The sequence below is a fragment of the Quercus lobata genome, chromosome 6, assembly GCF_001633185.2.
Source record: "Quercus lobata isolate SW786 chromosome 6, ValleyOak3.0 Primary Assembly, whole genome shotgun sequence".
NCBI lineage: Eukaryota > Viridiplantae > Streptophyta > Magnoliopsida > Fagales > Fagaceae > Quercus > Quercus lobata.
The window spans coordinates 32,710,119-32,727,349 of NC_044909.1; the positions used below are offsets into that span (position 1 = coordinate 32,710,119).

The window sequence follows — 17,231 nt, forward strand, 5'->3', positions numbered from 1 at the left end:
GCCACAAATGCGTCTTTTTACCATGCAATGCGATACAACAATGGAAAAGCCTCCTTAAGAGGTATCTCACCACACCACACATCATCCCAGAAACGAATCTGAAAGCCCCTCCCCACCTCAAACTTGAGAAAGCCTCCCCTTAACCTCCTCTAATGTGCTTCCACAAGGAAACCCCATGTGGCTCTTTGGACACTTCAGAACTTCAATTACTCCCACAACAACCATATTTGGTAGCCATTACTGCTCTCCATAAAGTATCTGTTTCCATAGCAAACTGCCATAACCACTTCCCCAATAAGTCATTGTTGAACTGAATAAGACTTCAATAACCAAATTACCTGTTTGTAATGGCTGACTTACAGTCTTCCAATTAGCCAGGTGAAACTTGCCTTCTCCTAATCCACCATCACAAAAAAATCCCATTGTAATTCCTCAAAGCAATGAGCCACACTGGCTGGGATCGTGAGTAAAGACAAAAATTAAGTAGGCAGTCTGGGGAGGGTGCTCTTAATGAGGGTAATTCTACCTCCCTTAGATGAATACAGTTTCTTCCAGCTAGCTTGTCGTTTCTCCATCCTTTCGAAAACTGAATTTCAGATTGCCGTGGATTTAAACCGGGCCCCCAATGGCAATCCCAAATGCTTCATTGGCAACAATAAAACTTTACACCCCAAAATTTCCGCCAAAGGAGCTATATTAGACACCGCTCCGATAGGTACCATCTCAGACTTGCTTAAACTCTTCCCTGCCCTTTTTGAGAAGAAACTCTAAGGCCCCGTTTGGTAGAGTTGTTAAACAACTCATTTTCAGTTTTTAAACAACATTACACACATTTCTACACACTTTTTCACCCACATGTATTTCAAAAAACTACAAACAACATTACTCAAACTCCTCTATCAAATGGGCCATAAATGATTTAGAAGTAGTTGCTTGCTTATTGCTATCAACTTTAAATGATTTTGAGAAGAAACTTTAAATTGTTCCTTTGTGTTTGATGTGGACTATATGGAGGGAACAATTGGCACACATATGAGGATGTGGAGTGCACAGGAAATCAATTGTTGCCATTTTCTCTGGTTCCTTATTTGATTGATCCCAGGCTTGGGTTTTCACAAATAGGGATATTGCTGCGTTTTTAGATATGCCTTTTGTATATAATATTTACAGTTTTGTAGTTCTTTATTCTCTTTGTGTTCATTTAACATGAAGTAGTCTCTTTTAATAAAATTATTTTTACCTAAAAAAAAAAACCGAAGATAGCCATTAAAAACTGGAGTATTTTGTACGGTTTTATCATCAGCTTTGCTCATAATGTGCAGATAAACCCCCAAAAAGCATTGACTTTCACTGTATTTTTATCTAACATTGTTTTCCCAAATGTCTTATGTTAACCATTCACTAACATTAAGTCTCTACTACTGCAGACAGTTTCGTTTTTAACATACCTGTTGAAGAGCTTCGCTGATTATATCAGACCACATGAAGAAAGCATTTGCAAAAGCATTGTCAATTTACTTGTTACATGTTCAGATTCTGTAACCATTAGAAAGGTCAACATTGATGCCTTTATATTTCTTATCTTTTCTTGGATGGTTTTTCCTTTCATCATTACAAAGTTAAAAGTGTTGGGTGTAGGAGTTGTTGGTAGCCTTAAAACATGTTCTTGGAACTGATTTCAAGAGGGGATTATTTCCCTTGATTGACACGCTTTTGGAAGAGAGGTAATATTCTGAACTTTTTGGTGACTAACTGTCATAAGCTTGATATGAAAGTTGTATTATCACCCCCCCCAAAAAAAAAACTTTTTTTAAAAATTTTTTTTTATCAAGTCAGAATTGTGCAAGCAGGAACATGAAATATGTATGCTCTCTTGGTTTGCCTCAGGGATTCCATATATGTTAGTCATGACCACAAACATAGTAATAGACAAGTTGGAAAACCTTTATATATTTGTTCATCCGAAAAGAATATATAAGCCATTTTGGTTTGCCATTTCTTAGGGACTGCATATTTATGATTTCAAACTCTGACCCCCACTATTGAAGAGGCTCTGACTTAGGACTATTGATTGTGTTTGTTTGCATGCCTGTGTTTGTTTTCCATTTTTTCTTATGCACACTGTCTCCTGCTAGTGAATGACCTTATGTGGCTGTTTTGGCTTGCAATTTCTTAGGGACTGCATATTTAGGATTACAAACTTTGACCCCATTATTGAAGAGGCTCTGACTTGGGACTTGATTGAGTTTGTGTGCATGCCTGTGGTTTTTTTTTTTTTCCTCTAGTTTTTCTTATGCATACTGACTCCTGCTAGTGTGTGACCATAAGTGGCTGTTCCTCAAAGCAAATTCACTGTTATTGTCTTCTATTAATTGGGGCATGTTTGGTACGCAGTAATATATTTAGGAATGGAATAGCTATTCCTTTGGAATCATCATTCAGTTGTTTGGTTGCATTTTCAGTATAGGAAATGGCTATTCCTTAAGCCTAAATTGATGAATAACCGTTTCTTTCTACAGTTGTTTGGTTGCATTTTCATTATAGGAAATGGCTATTCCTTAAGCCTAAATTGATGAATAACCGTTTCTTTCTATAGGTCCGCTATAGCTCTTCCTTAAACCACATAATAGCTAATAAGATGAAAATTCTAAAAAACCATACTTTTCTATCACTCCCTAAAACCCTCTCTCTCTCTCTCTCTATATATATATATATATATATATGCACACACACATATATATGTATATGTATATGGTACTGATATATATATTTTTTTTGAAAAAGGTAACATTTGTAATTATTGATTGAAATTATTTAATTAAAAAACTGTTTTCAAATATAAGCCTAATCAATTTAAATTATGATAGGAAATTTAATAAAAAGAAAACAAATGACAAATCTTCTTTTTGGCCCTTATGTATGAATTTAAATTTCAAATACTTATTAACTTTTGTATGAAACTTGTATAACTTAAAAAAAAAAAAAAAACTGTTATAGATATCTTCATTTTATTTAAGTGTGTGAATTTGTGAGTTATTAGAATTTAAAATTTGGGGGACATGATGTCACTTTCTTATTTTTTAATATTTATGGAGAGAATAATTTTGAACAAAGGACAATGATATTAATTATACAATTATTTAATTTATACATATTTAAATGTTAAGCAAGACCCACAGGGAGTGTAAATATAATTCTAATATATTATCATATCATGTACCAAACTAAGTAATACAGATTTAGGGTTCTAATCCTTTGTTATCACCAAACAGATGCATAAGAATAATGATTTGGCTACAGATCCTATTCCTAAGGGAAAGTTTAGTACACTGTCATGGACCCGGTAATGGAATAGCTATTCCTAATGAATGACTATTCAGGTGAACTTATCAAAAAAAAGAAAAAAAAGAATGGCTGTTCAGTTGTTTGTTTTTGTTTTTATTAAGTGGAATAATTATTCCTTAGGAATAACTATTCTCTAAAAAGAAGAGTAACTATTTTTCGAAAAGAAAAATAACTATTCCTTACCAAAAGGAGTGTAATTGCTATTCCTTAACCTACATAATAGCTTTAAAAATAAAGATCCCAAAAAGCCCCAAGCCACTGCTGCTCAGCTCTTCCTCACCAAGTATTCTCTCTCCTCTCTCTGGAGCAAACAAGAATATTTTGTTTCTAACTTCATTTATCCTCTCCTATAGTTTTTCTTGGCTTCATTCTTGACATATGAAGTTGCTTTTCCTTAATTTTCCTCTTGTTTTACCAGCACCTTCGTTATTATCTCTTCGGTGCGAACATGGGCGTGGATACTATGTTCTTGTTTTATCAGAAACTGTTACTCCACTAGTTTGTTTTATTGTTTATATCTGTTTTGCTGCTAGTACAAACTGCAAATTTTAGAAAATAATCCAATATTCTACAAGAATCAAACAGGGATCCAAAAAAAAAAAAAAAAAAAAAACAGTGGAAAGAAAAGGAGAAAGCTTTAGACTAATAGGCTGTCTGGGTAGATAATTTTAGATAGTCCTATCAGCTTGGTTCTGCTGTGGGTGGAAACTGGTATCATAATGATTTAGTGATTTGTTGCATGTGTAAATCATCTGGTGAAACAGTTAGTCATCTGTTATTGCACCGTCCAATTGCCCATGATCTGTGGGTTTTTTCTTCTTCTGAGCCATCGGGATTGCTTGGGTCATGCCGAATTCAGTCAATTCAATCAATGCTATGATGGAGTCTTGGATTGGAATGATGTGGCATTGTAGGTATGGAACTCTATGGAGGTAGGGCCAGCCTGCATTCTATGGTGCCTTTGGAGAGAAAAATCAGTGGACATTTGAGGGGAAGGAGCTGTCTATACCTGTTAGAAGTACATGGTTAAATGATGAAATTTACCATATCCTAATAGCGTAGAATTAGTAATTTAACATGGTATCAAAGCAAGAGTTCCTGAATTTAACCCGTCTCCTCCACTTTACTTTTAATTTAAAATCCCATGTGTTGGGCCTCGCCTATTAAAAGAGAGTTTGAGCCCACACGTGAGGGGGAGTGTTAAAAGTATGTGGTTAAAAGATTAGATTTACCATATCCCAATAACTTAAACTTTTGGGAGAATTGGTAATTTAACAATACCGAGTCTCAAGTTTCTTTTCTTGAATACTCTCTTTGAATGGGAGACACACTCTTTTACTCTCAACCTTTTCTCTGATGGAGTTTTTAGACTCATTGCACTTGTATCGTTAATCTTATAGCTTGCCTTTCTTTCTTTTGTTTCTTTCTATTTTCAAAATCTCTGTATTCTTCTTGCATACGCTTTTTCAAATTCAGTAAATTACAATTACTTACCCATCCAATAAAAAAGAAAGATTCAGTGATTTGTTGGTTTAATATGGATTCCATAATTGTGCTTGAAAATAGATTGTGATAAAAGATGTCCAAGATTGAGCAAAAAGGTTTTGAAATGTTAGTTTACGAAATTTAACTAAAATTTGATTTCATTTGACCACCTTATCATACTATACCAAACTATGGAATACATATTTAGGATTCTATTCACATGTTATCTCCAAACGAATGAATAGGAATAATTATTCCATTCCAACTTCTTGTATTCATTGTAACACTTATTCCTATTACATTGTAATCGCCATAACATTATACCATACATGCCCTAAGTAATTTTTTTTTTTTTTTTTTTTTTGTTTAAAAGCTCCTATTCTAAGTAATTGTCATTACAATGTACCAAATGTGCCCTTAATTTTTTTTCAATAAACATTAAAATGCTGTTGAAACTTTTGTAATGGTTCTACTTTCTCTTCTGTCAAATTTTAACTTTAAGTTGTTGTCTTGATCAGATGTTCTGATAACTTGTGACTTGCATATTGTAAACACCTATGTTACTGTTCTGTAAATTTCTTTAGAGTGATTCTGAATTGTGTGTGCTTCTTTATATGTGTAGTAATAGTATTGCCAATTCATTTGTTAAGTTTGAACAAACTTTTTTAGGGTTCTAGTTGGAACTGGTCGGGCATGCTTTGAGACGTTGAGACCATTGGCTTATAGTCTACTGGCAGAGATTGTTCATCATGTTCGAGTGGACCTTTCATTGTCACAGGTGCTGCTTTTTTTGTGAGATGTCTGATTCAAAATTTTACTGCCATCCTCATCCTACATATATGTGGTTTTATTCTATTATTGGTCTGCTACTTTGCGGTTAATACAACTGTAAAACTTTCAAGGTGGTGGTTTTTGGGCAAGTTCTTTTATTTTAATCTTTTGTGATTTTATTCTATTAGAAAGTTGCTGGTTTAGTTTTAATTAAGTTTAATTACAATAAGGGCAATTTGGTTAATTCTAGATTTTCTGGAATGAACTTCATGATATTAATTTTGTGGTTTGAGTCCTCTTCCTATTTGGCTTAGAAGTTCCTAAGTACTTTTTTCTTTGTTATTAGCAATCCTATTTGAGAGGAAGAGAAAGTTCTTCAGTTCTTAAGTACTTTTTCTTTGTTATTAGCCCATATCCCAAAAAAACCTAGTGCAATTGATGTGAAGGATTTTTGTCCCATTAGTTTAGGGGTGGAGTCTACAAAAAATTTGCTAAAGTTTTGGACAATAGATTGAGATTAGTGTTACATAAAACTTTAGATTCTCAAAATGCTTGTATGAAGGGTAGACAAATATTAGATTCTTTAGTCATATCTAATGAATGCTTAGATTATACCTGGGTATTTTGATTAATGAGCTTTCGTTATTTATCAAAAAAAGAAAAAAGAAAAAATCTAATGACTGCTTAGATAATAGATTGAAGTCAGGAGTTTCGGGAGTGCTATGCAAATTGCGGAGAAAGTATATGACCATGTGAATTGGGATTTTCTTATTTATAATGCTAGTAGATGCGGGTTTTTGGCAATATGGAGGAGTTAATAATATTCTCTTCTTACTTATCAAAAAAAACATATTGTTTACAATCTTGATTTCCTAGTGGATTTTTGGAGAGTTAGGGGGCTATGCCAATGTGATCCATTATCCTTGATGCTTTTTGTTATTGTCATGAGGCATTGAGCATTATGATGGATAAAGCAGTAAGATGCATATATTTATCTGGTTTTACAGTTGGTAATTTAGAGAATAATTTATTGATGATTTCTCATTATCTTTTTGTGGGCAATACTTTGATTTTTAGTGAAGTTGACCCTAACCTGATTTTGCTCAAAGAACCTCAATTCCAAGTAGGAAGTAATAAATTAGAGATCCTTTACTGATATTACAGTTTGTTGCTTTCTTGGTGATTTTTTTGACCTTTTACTTTCTTCCCTATCTGTAATGCTTTATATTTGGCAAAGTCTTGGTAATCAATAGCCATAAGTTGCTATACATGTTGCTGTCATGATTTTTTGACTGAATTGCTATCATACTCTGTCATAGTATCTGCTGACAAATTTTTATGATTATGCAGCTATCACGGATTATTTATTTGTTCTCAAGTAACATGCATGATGCATCGTTGTCGCTCAGCATTCATACTACTTGTGCTCGGTTGATGTTGAATCTGGTGCATATGCTATCTCTGTCCTTTCAAGAGAGTTTTAACTGATATGTTTTATGATATGAAATGAGTCAGTATCATGTAATGAAATTTTTTGGGAATTAGGTGGAGCCAATATTCGAGAAAGGTGTTGACCAACCATCTATGGATGAAGCACGGATTTTATTGGTATGAGTTAGAATCTAATGTTTATACTAGTTTGCCTGGAATTGGTAAACATTCTGGATATGTCTAGCTTTTGGGGAATGACTGTTCTTGTGTTTCTTCTACAGGGGCGTATTTTAGATGCTTTTGTTGGAAAATTTAGTACTTTCAAGCGTACCATTCCGCAGGTAATCTGTGATTGCTGTACAATTTTCCATTTTATAATATTAGATGTAAGGCTACTGAAGTTATGTTGACAATGTTGTAGTGGCAAAAGAATTTCTGTTTTATCTATTTACTTTTTTGTTAGAATAATGGTGGTAGATAATAGTTTTCTGGATGTCGTATTAAGATTTCCTTATTAGAGATTGGAATCAACTTGTTTTCCTGCTTCATTATCTGTTGTTTCCCAAGTAAAACTTGTCTTATAGCAATGCAATGAAACTTCATTTTGTTAAAAGAAAGCTCATACATGGAATTAGATTTATTTTTGGTGGGGAGGGGCTTGTCATATTTGTCAGATTGTTGTGAGCGAGCTTCCCCTCAAATTCATCAATCATTCTTATGTTTTGATGTAGGTAGGCTACTTTAAATTTGTACTTCCTGAGCAATCCTATTTCTTTTCATTTTTTTATGATCTTGTCCTGGTCAAATGTTAATTCTTGTGTCTTTTTGGTATGTCTCTTACTTGTTAATATAAATTTATCTTTCCTTGTTTCTTGATAGCTGTTGGAGGAGGGTGAGGAGGGAAAGGATCGTGCCACATTGAGGTCCAAGCTTGAACTCCCTGTGCAGGTTGTTTTGATTACTTGAATGTGTGCTATTGCTGTGTAATTTGTTTTATGATTTGGTGGTCCTTGAGTTTCCTCATTAGTTTTCTCTCTTTAGCTTCATCCTCCATATTAGAGTGAATACTTGAATATATTTTATTCTTCTGTGTTTAATTTTGCATATATTCTGTACATTATTGCATAAGGTAAGAGTTTCAAGAATGTTACTCTTAATCTTTGTCAAAATTATCATGAAAATATTGGTTAGCATGTGGTTTTATTGGTTATGGACTCTTGGAAATTTTTATGTATGTTATTATGTATGCATTACATACCAGTATCTAGGTGCTTAGTGTTTACCCTGGTTTGGTGGGGCTAGCACTGGGTGTTGACTTCTTTTAGATTCTTTAATGCCAGGGTTACAGCTGTTGTGATTCGTAATGGGTTTTGCTGAAGAAGGGCTGGAATTAACAGTGTTTGTTTGGAGTGATTGATTGAGGGATGGAGAGGGGTAGGAGGGAGAGATGGGGGAGGGGAGGCTAAACCCTTCCAGGCTTCTCAAAAGTGGGCAGATTGGAGGAGAGAGAGCTGATTCCTTAATAACAGTGTGTGAAATGTCAGTTTTGTCCTCACTTTGAGCCATTTAAACTGGGAGTATTTTGGTAAAATTATACCTTCATTCTCTCCTTCCCTCCTACCAAACAATATGGGGGATGGACTTCCTTCACTCCTCCCCCCCCCCTCTCTTTTGCTTCTCTCCTCTCACCTCCAGTTCTTCTTCCAAACATGGTGTGAGGTTATATGTCTGGGTTTCTTGGGTTCAGAAGTATGTATTAGCCTTTGTGATAACAAATTGCAAGTTACTGTTGTGTTCAGGACATTTTGGGTCTTTAAGAGTATGTGCTGAGCATCTGTAATGCTAAAATTTTGGAATTTTCTACTTGACAAATTCTTACGATTTGAAAGAACCAAAAAAGAAAAAAAAAAAAAAATATATATATATATATATATAGAAAGAAAGAAAAGAAAGGAGTGGAGAGTGAGGTTATAGGTTCAAGACCCAATGGGTGTATGAATGACCTTAAGTCTATTTTTTGAAGAAAAAAAAAAGAAAGGGAAATGAATAATCTTTATCAATAGAAATAATATATATATATATATATATATTTGTTTCTCTCTTTTTTGTTTTATTTTATTTCTGTTAATCTTTATCAATAGGAAAAAAAAAGTGAAAAAAAAGGTAAAAGCGGAAAAATAACTATTTCTGTTTAATAGTTTGAGATTACTGTTGACTAATATATATAAAAAATAATCAGTGTTTTAGTTTGCCAGTGAGAACTAAGGAAGGAATAATCTGATGTTCGATGATGTGGAGCACTGTATGAATGACCTTAAGTCAATGCTTTGATATCTTTGTGCAAAAGGATGGCTGCGTGCAGTGGAATCCATTTCTCTTTTTAGACTTTATTGAGAAGTGGAGAATGAGGTTTTGGGTTCAAGGCCCAATGTGTTTATGAATGACATTAAGTACATCTTTTGAAGGAAATTAAAAAAAGGGGGGAAGGAGTAATCTATATAAATAGGAATTAAAAAGAGAGAAAAAAGAAGAAGAAAAACAGAAAATAACTATTTCTGTTTACAATTTAAGATTGCAGTTGACCAATAAATATAAAATAATCATTGTTTTAGTTTACCAGTGAGAACAAAGGAAAGATGGTCAATGGTGTGGAGCACTGTATGAATGACCTAAAGTCCATCATTTGATATCTTTGTGCAAAAGAATGGCTGCATGTGGTGGGATCCATTTCTCTTCTTAGACTATTGATCTTATGAACTATAGGTTGTAATTCTTTGGGGAACCTTTTTTGTACACCCTGCATATGTGAGGGGCCTTCATTTTGGCTTTAATCTTCTGCCATTCTTAAAAGTTTTAGTAAACTTACTTTACTTTCTTGAAGATTATGTTTAAAAGTACTTGAACATCTACAAGTTTCATAGGCTATCATGTAGTGTCAAAACTACTTGCGTATGTACTTATTTATTGTCTAACTGGAAGTAATTTGAAAATTAATGAATCAAGCTCCGCCATTCTCTCTTTCTTTATTATTTAATCATGCATATTGTTGATTGGTTTTATACTTGTAGTTGATTCTCCCTTCTTATCTTTAACAATCACATTTTCCCCTCATTTATCCCTTTTCTAGTGACAAATAATTTGGTTGCAGGCAGTTTTGAATTTGCAGGTTCCTGTGGAACATTCAAAGGAAGTCAATGATTGTAAGCATTTGATAAAGACGTTGGTCATGGGTAATTGATCCTCTTCCACTAATTTCCTTCTTCCTTTTGTATTATATTTAATAAAAAAAAGTGTTAGAGATGAGGAACCCCAATTCTTGATTTTCTCTATGCTGATTCTTGGTTCCCTATCCTATTCTTTATTTTCTTACTTTATTGGAAAAATTCCCTTGGATGAAATATATTGTGCATGGCTGCATACATTGTCAGGAATGAAGACTATCATATGGAGTATTACTCATGCACATTTGCCCCGATCACAGGTTTTTCTATTCTCTAATTTTGTAATTCCTTATGTAATATGACTTATCAAAGAAAAAAAAAAAATCCTAGTGTAATATGGTTGGCATTTTGTTTTCTCACATGATGTTTCTGATGGTTAAGGTTTCTCCTTCCACACATGGAAATCACCCACAGGTGCTTGTTTCACCATCATCTAATATACCTGCAGCTCAAGCATTTAAAGGGTTGAGAGAAGATGAGGTGCTATACATAAGATGCTGAATTCCGTAATAGTTCTGTTGGCATGATTAACTTGGTCTGACCTAAGTTTTTTGTTTTAGGTATGGAAAGCTTCTGGTGTATTAAAAAGTGGTGTCCACTGCTTAGCGCTCTTCAAAGAGAAGGATGAGGAGAGGGAAATGCTTCATCTCTTTTCTCAGATATTGGCTATCATGGAACCTCGAGATCTTATGGACATGTTCTCGTTGTGTATGCCAGAGCTTTTTGAGTGCATGATTAGCAACACTCAACTTGTCCATATTTTTTCTACCCTTCTTCAAGCTGCTAAAGTATACCGGCCCTTTGCCGATGTTTTGGTTAATTTCCTTGTAAGCAGCAAACTCGATGTTTTGAAGCATCCAGATTCGCCTGCAGCAAAATTGGTTTTGCATCTGTTTCGATTTATATTTGGCGCTGTTGCTAAAGCACCTTCAGATTTTGAACGAATTTTGCAGCCTCATGTGCCTGTTATAATGGAAGTTTGCATGAAAAATGCTACTGAAGTTGAAAGGCCTCTTGGTTATATGCAACTTCTTCGCACGATGTTTCGGGCACTTGCAGGGTGCAAATTTGAACTTCTACTGAGAGACTTGATTCCTATGTTACAACCCTGCCTAAATATGCTGTTGACTATGCTTGAGGGCCCAACTGGAGAAGATATGAGGGATCTTTTGTTGGAGCTGTGCTTAACCTTGCCTGCACGCTTAAGCTCGTTGTTACCATACCTTCCCCGTCTTATGAAGCCTCTTGTTTTATGTCTTAAAGGAAGTGATGACCTCGTGAGTTTAGGTTTAAGAACACTTGAGTTTTGGGTAGATAGTTTAAATCCTGACTTCCTAGAACCTAGTATGGCCAATGTTATGTCGGAGGTGATTTTAGCCTTATGGTCTCACTTGAGGCCCACACCCTATCCTTGGGGTGCAAAAGCGTTGCAACTTCTTGGCAAGTTAGGTGGTCGTAACAGACGTTTTCTCAAAGAACCCCTTGCACTTGAGTGCAAGGAGAATCCAGAGCACGGGCTTCGCTTAATTCTTACGTTTGAGCCTTCAACACCATTTTTGGTGCCATTGGATCGATGCATAAATCTCGCTGTAGCAGCTGTTGTGCATAAAAATTGTGCCATGGATTCTTTCTACCGAAAGCAGGCTCTAAAGTTCCTTCGTGTTTGCTTATCATCCCAGCTTAATTTGCCTGGAAATGTTACTGCTGAAGAATATACACCCAAGCAGTTGTCAACTTTGTTAGTTTCTGCAGTCGATTCATCTTGGCGGAGGTCTGAGGCATCAGATATGAAGGTCAGTTTTTATTTTTTTATTTTTTTTATTATTATGAGTAAAGGTCAGTTTGTTATTATTCTGATGCTCCTTAAATTGCTGAAAGTGTGTTCTAGTTATTCACTTTATTGTGACCCTTTGGTATCAAATTTTTTTTGCTGTTTAATGTTTGTGTTTGGTTTGTTCATATTCCATTGATTTGTTGTTGTTGTTGTTATTTATTTATTTATTTTTTTAATTGTTGAAGTTTTCTTTGGTGAACAATGGTGTTAGGTTGAATCATCCAATTGGTCGATAATTTTTTCTATCATTTACCATCCTGTTATTGGGTGTCATCTGCTTCAATGAGGTCTTAAAAAATTTCAAGTGGTTACATTGTAATAAGTTGATTGTGGACTTGTTAACTTTTTGAGATTTTAATATAATTTCCCATAAAGCTTTGTATATAGAATTAGAATTATTGCTTATTTATTTATTTTTTTAAAAATACCTTTTGGAACTGAAGGGGTACTTTTCCATGAGTGAAGCAAGGAAGTATGATGGGCTGTGATATGATTTAGAAGTAGATGGAAAGTGAGTTTCTTACAGCAATTGATAGGTGCACAGATCTCAAAGAAAAGCTTTCAAGGCTTATTTCAATCAATATCCAAAAACTGATTCCAAAGTAACTACAATCTAGTACTATTATTAGCTGTCTGGCATTGGCAGCCTTCTAGATGGTTGACAAGTGTCTAAATCCTATTAGCCAATGCTTAAGCAATCATCTAACTAACCAACTAATTAGTTACAAGAGGATTAGGATATAGCTACATGAAATGCCGTGTCAAGACTCTCCCTCTTAAGAAGCACTTGACCTCAAGTGCTCTTGGTTGCTACAGGATTTGTATGAAGTTCTAGGATGATACAGTTGCCTTGTATAATGAGTTTGCTTCTGTTGCAGCACACCAAAGGCAGCTGCTTCTGCACAGCCAAGTTCCACACAAATGAACCAACCTTCATCTTGACCATTGGGTTGGGGTTTATTTTCCCCATCTTTGGTTGCGAATAGGGCTGCACCATCTTGTACATACTGTGTGTTACATCTACCTGAAATGGCTTGCCTAACATATCCATATGATTCTTCATGTCTAAGTAGAAGATGGAATCCATTCATGGCTATCTCCCCACAATCCTGGCTGGTTCTTAATAGTTCTTGGTGACAGAACTGAAAGAACGTTGCAGGAACTTGAATCCTGTGGATCTCAAGCTCTGATACCAAGTTTGATGTAGGGAAGTATGCTGGGCTGTGATATGATTTAGAAGTGGATGGAAAGTGAGTTGCTTGGAACAATTGATAGGTGGTTAGGCACATCTGCCAAGAACACACAGTTCTCAAAGAAAAGCTCTCAAGCTTATTTCAATCACTACACAAAATATGATTACAAAATAACTAAAATCTGGTACATGCATATACTAGCCGTTCAGCATTGGCAACCTACTAAATGGTTGACAAGTGTCTAAATCCTTTTTTTTTTTGATAAGTAATGTAAAAATATTATTAATAAAAGAAAAAGTGCCAAGCCGAGTACATTGCGGATGTACTATGGCGGCACAAATCAGGAACCAAAAGTACAATGATAAAAAAAAAAAGGAAAAGAAGAACAAGGAAACTGAGAAAAGACCACACTCCATTCAAAGAGTGTGCAAGAAAAAAGACTTAATCTCTAGCAAAGAATGTTCACAACCCTCAAAGCTTTTAGCATTCCTTTCACGCCAAATGCACTAGATCAAGCAGTGAGGCACTAATCTCCAAACATCTATGTTATGATGCCATGCAAACTTTCCTTGCCATGCCTCAAACAACTCAAGAACAGTATGAGGCATAACCTAGTGAATACCAAACAAGCAGAATACCGAAGACCATAACTCCCAAGCTATGGGGCAATGAAGCAGAAGATGACCCACAGACTCTCCACATCTCTTACACATATAGCACCAATCAAGCACTAGCACACGTCTTTTACTACGAAGGTTGTCTGTTGTTAAGATCTTACCTAAGGAAGCAGACCAAGTGAAGAAAGCTACCCTTGGAGTAACCTTTGATTGCCATATCATTCTCCATGGAAAGGATACATGAGTAGGAGGGTAGAAGGAGCTATAATATCCTCTAACCTCAAAACCTCTGCTCCTTGCTGGCTTCCAACAAACCTTATCTGGGCCAAACCCCCGCACTATCGAAGAATAGACCAACCCCATAAACCGATCAAAGGCGTCTTGTTCCCAATCTTGTGGCGGACGATGAAATTGCACATTCCAGTGAAACCTCCCACATACCAACCCATAACTTCAGCCATCGAGGAATCCTTTGACCGAGTAAGACAATAAAGCTTCGGAAAGGCCTCTTGGAAAGTACAATCCCCACACCACACATGCTTCCAAAATTTCACTCGAGTACCATCCTCCACATCATACACAAGGAGTTTAGAGAAGTTCAACCAGCCACTTTAATGCATCTCCACAGGCTGACCCCATGAGGACTTGTCACCTTTTTAGTACACCAACCACCCCAAAGATATTTTGCCTCTATAACCCTCCTACATAAAGCATCAGTCTCCATGCCATACCTCCACAGCCATTTCCCTAGCAAGGCAGAATTAGAACTTCCCATACATCTTATACCTAACCCCCCTACTTGCAAAGGCTTACAAACCTTGGCCCATTTAACTAAATGTAATTTAGGTTCGCCACCAATTCCACTCCACAGAAAATCTCTTTGTAATTTCTCTATACGCTTTGCCACATTACCTGGTAAAGGAAGAAGGGAAAGGAAGTATGTAGGTAAAGACGAGAGTGTGCTTTTAATGAGTGTCACCTTACTCCCTTTAGATAAATATAGTCTCTTCCAACTTGCTAATCTCCTCTCCATTCTCTCTAGGATAGGATTCCAAACATCACCTAATGGAAGGCCCGAGTATTTCAAGGGCAGAGAAGACTGCCCACACCCCAACAGACCCACCAAAGCCTCCACATTGTGCACCACACCAACTGGTACCAACTCAGATTTTCCCAAATTAATACGTAACCCTGAGGCCTTCTCAAATCTAGCAAGAATCACCCTCAAATTAGCAATCTGAGAAGGTTCAGCATCACAAAAAATAAGAGTGTCATTTGCAAATAAACGATGAGACACCATCAATGATGGATCAGTCGTACCACCCATAGAAAAACCTGAGAATTGCCCAGCGGAGGCAGCTACATCCAACATATCACTTAACGCCTCCATAACAATACCAAAAAGCAATGGGGATAATGGGTCCCCTTGCTGAATCCCCCTAGAACTTCTAAAGAAATCAGATGGACTACCATTGATCAGAATGGTTTACAGTTGAAATGCAATATATTATCCATTTCCTCCATTTCTCTAAGAACCCACAACACTAAAGCATATACATTAAAAAATCCCAACTCACATGATCATACGCCTTCTCCACATTCAACTTACACAACACACTTGGAATTCCTTACTTCAATCTACTATCAATACATTCAGAAGCAATCAAAACGGAGTCCAAAATTTGTTTGCCCTTTACAAAGGCATTTTGTGAATCCAAAATAAGCCCATGTGACACCCTACGAAGCCAATTAGCCAACACCTTAGAAATAATCTTATAAATCCCACCAACTAAGCTTATAGGCTGAAAGTCCTTTACCTTCACAACATTCACCTTCTTGGGAATAAGGGCAAGGAACGAAACATTAAGACTCTTCTCAAACATTGCCTGAGTATGAAAATTATGAAATACAACCATAATTTTTGTTGTCTGAACACACCGGTAAGACTAGAAGAACGCCATGGAAAAGCCATCCGAGCCAGGTGCCTTATCACCATTAAAATCATTGATCACCCCAAACACCTCTTCCTCCTCAAAAGGCCTATCTAGCCAACTTGCATGTTCCATCGAGATACTAGAAAAATTCACATCATCTAAGACAGGTTTATGAGCCACATCCTCAAAATAAAGTTGCCTATAGAACTGAGAGATATAGTCTGCTATAGCTGCCGGGTCCGAAGACAAATCCCCATCCACCATAAGCCTATCAATAGACTTAAATCTCCTATGAGAGTTAGCCATATAATGGAAAAATTTAGTATTCCTGTCTCCTTCCCTAATACAGAGAACTCTAGATTTTTGCCTCCAACAAAATTTTTCCAACAGAGTAGCTATTTCTAACTTATCACGAATCCTTCCCACTTTTAATGTTCCCTCCGCTGATAGACCCCAACTATCCTCAATATTCTCTAGAACACTCAGGTCCTTCCACAATTTTTTAATCCGATCTTCAACATGACCAATCACCTCCACATTCCATCTTTTCAAATCATTTTCCAAAAGTTTAAGTTTATTGGCCAGAACAAAACTCGAAGCATCTTGAAACTGATAGGATTCCCACCAAGACTGAACCCTATCAACAAAACCCTCATCCTTAAGCCACATATTCTCAAATCTAAACGGCCTACTCCCTCTTTGAAAAGACCCACTCTCAAGGACAATTGGAAAATGATCCGAGCACAACAGGGACATCCGTCTTTGAGAAACTGTTGGAAACTTATCCTCCCAATCTGCAGAGAACAAGAATCTATCCAGCCTAGCTTTCGAAGCAACTTCTCGAGAATTTGACCAAGTAAAAGTTCCCCCTTGCAATGGCAGATCAATGAGGCCTTGTTCCGAAATAAAATTGGAAACTCCCGTATAGCAGCGATGAAAGAATTAGACCCCAATTGTTTGGAAGGGAACCTAACAACATTAAAGTCACCACCCATACACCATGGGACACTCCACTAGTTGTTCAAACCACTCCTCCCATAAAAGCCTCCTGTCTCGGTGCAAATTAGGACCATACACACCAGTAAACGTCCATACAAACTGATCTGACACTTGTAAATTTACAACAAACCGAAAATCTCCCCACTACTTCCTCCAATTTATTCACAACCCATGTGTCCAACATCAATAACACCCCTCCAGAAGCTCCACAAGAACCTAAGTAAGACCAATCAACATGTTGGCCAACCCACAAGTTACAAATCACCACTCTATTTATCAGCTCCATTTTGGTTTCTTGAAGATAAACCACATCTGGCCCCCATTTCCTAATCAAATTTCTAACTTTGAGCCTTTTATCCTGCTCATTCAGCCCGCTCCATACTTGCACTCCTTAATTTATT

The 17,231-nt window shown here is 36.2% G+C and overlaps 1 protein-coding gene across 2 annotated transcripts in view; it reads left to right on the top strand.

Annotated features, from left to right (window-relative positions):
* The window catches only part of LOC115950937 (transformation/transcription domain-associated protein-like), a 45,158-nt gene that overhangs the window by 2,478 nt on the left and 25,449 nt on the right, over positions 1-17,231 (top strand). Inside the window, exons 3-13 of one of the 2 annotated variants that reach the window (XM_031068217.1) lie at positions 1,428-1,553; positions 1,639-1,724; positions 5,500-5,608; positions 6,952-7,047; positions 7,147-7,209; positions 7,314-7,373; positions 7,912-7,980; positions 10,181-10,262; positions 10,461-10,513; positions 10,635-10,733; positions 10,814-12,046. In XM_031068217.1, coding sequence (XP_030924077.1) covers positions 1,428-1,553; positions 1,639-1,724; positions 5,500-5,608; positions 6,952-7,047; positions 7,147-7,209; positions 7,314-7,373; positions 7,912-7,980; positions 10,181-10,262; positions 10,461-10,513; positions 10,635-10,733; positions 10,814-12,046 — 2,076 coding nt within the window. The remainder of the gene's footprint in view (positions 1-1,427; positions 1,554-1,638; positions 1,725-5,499; positions 5,609-6,951; positions 7,048-7,146; positions 7,210-7,313; positions 7,374-7,911; positions 7,981-10,180; positions 10,263-10,460; positions 10,514-10,634; positions 10,734-10,813; positions 12,047-17,231) is intronic. The other variant, XM_031068218.1, reaches the window with a different exon arrangement.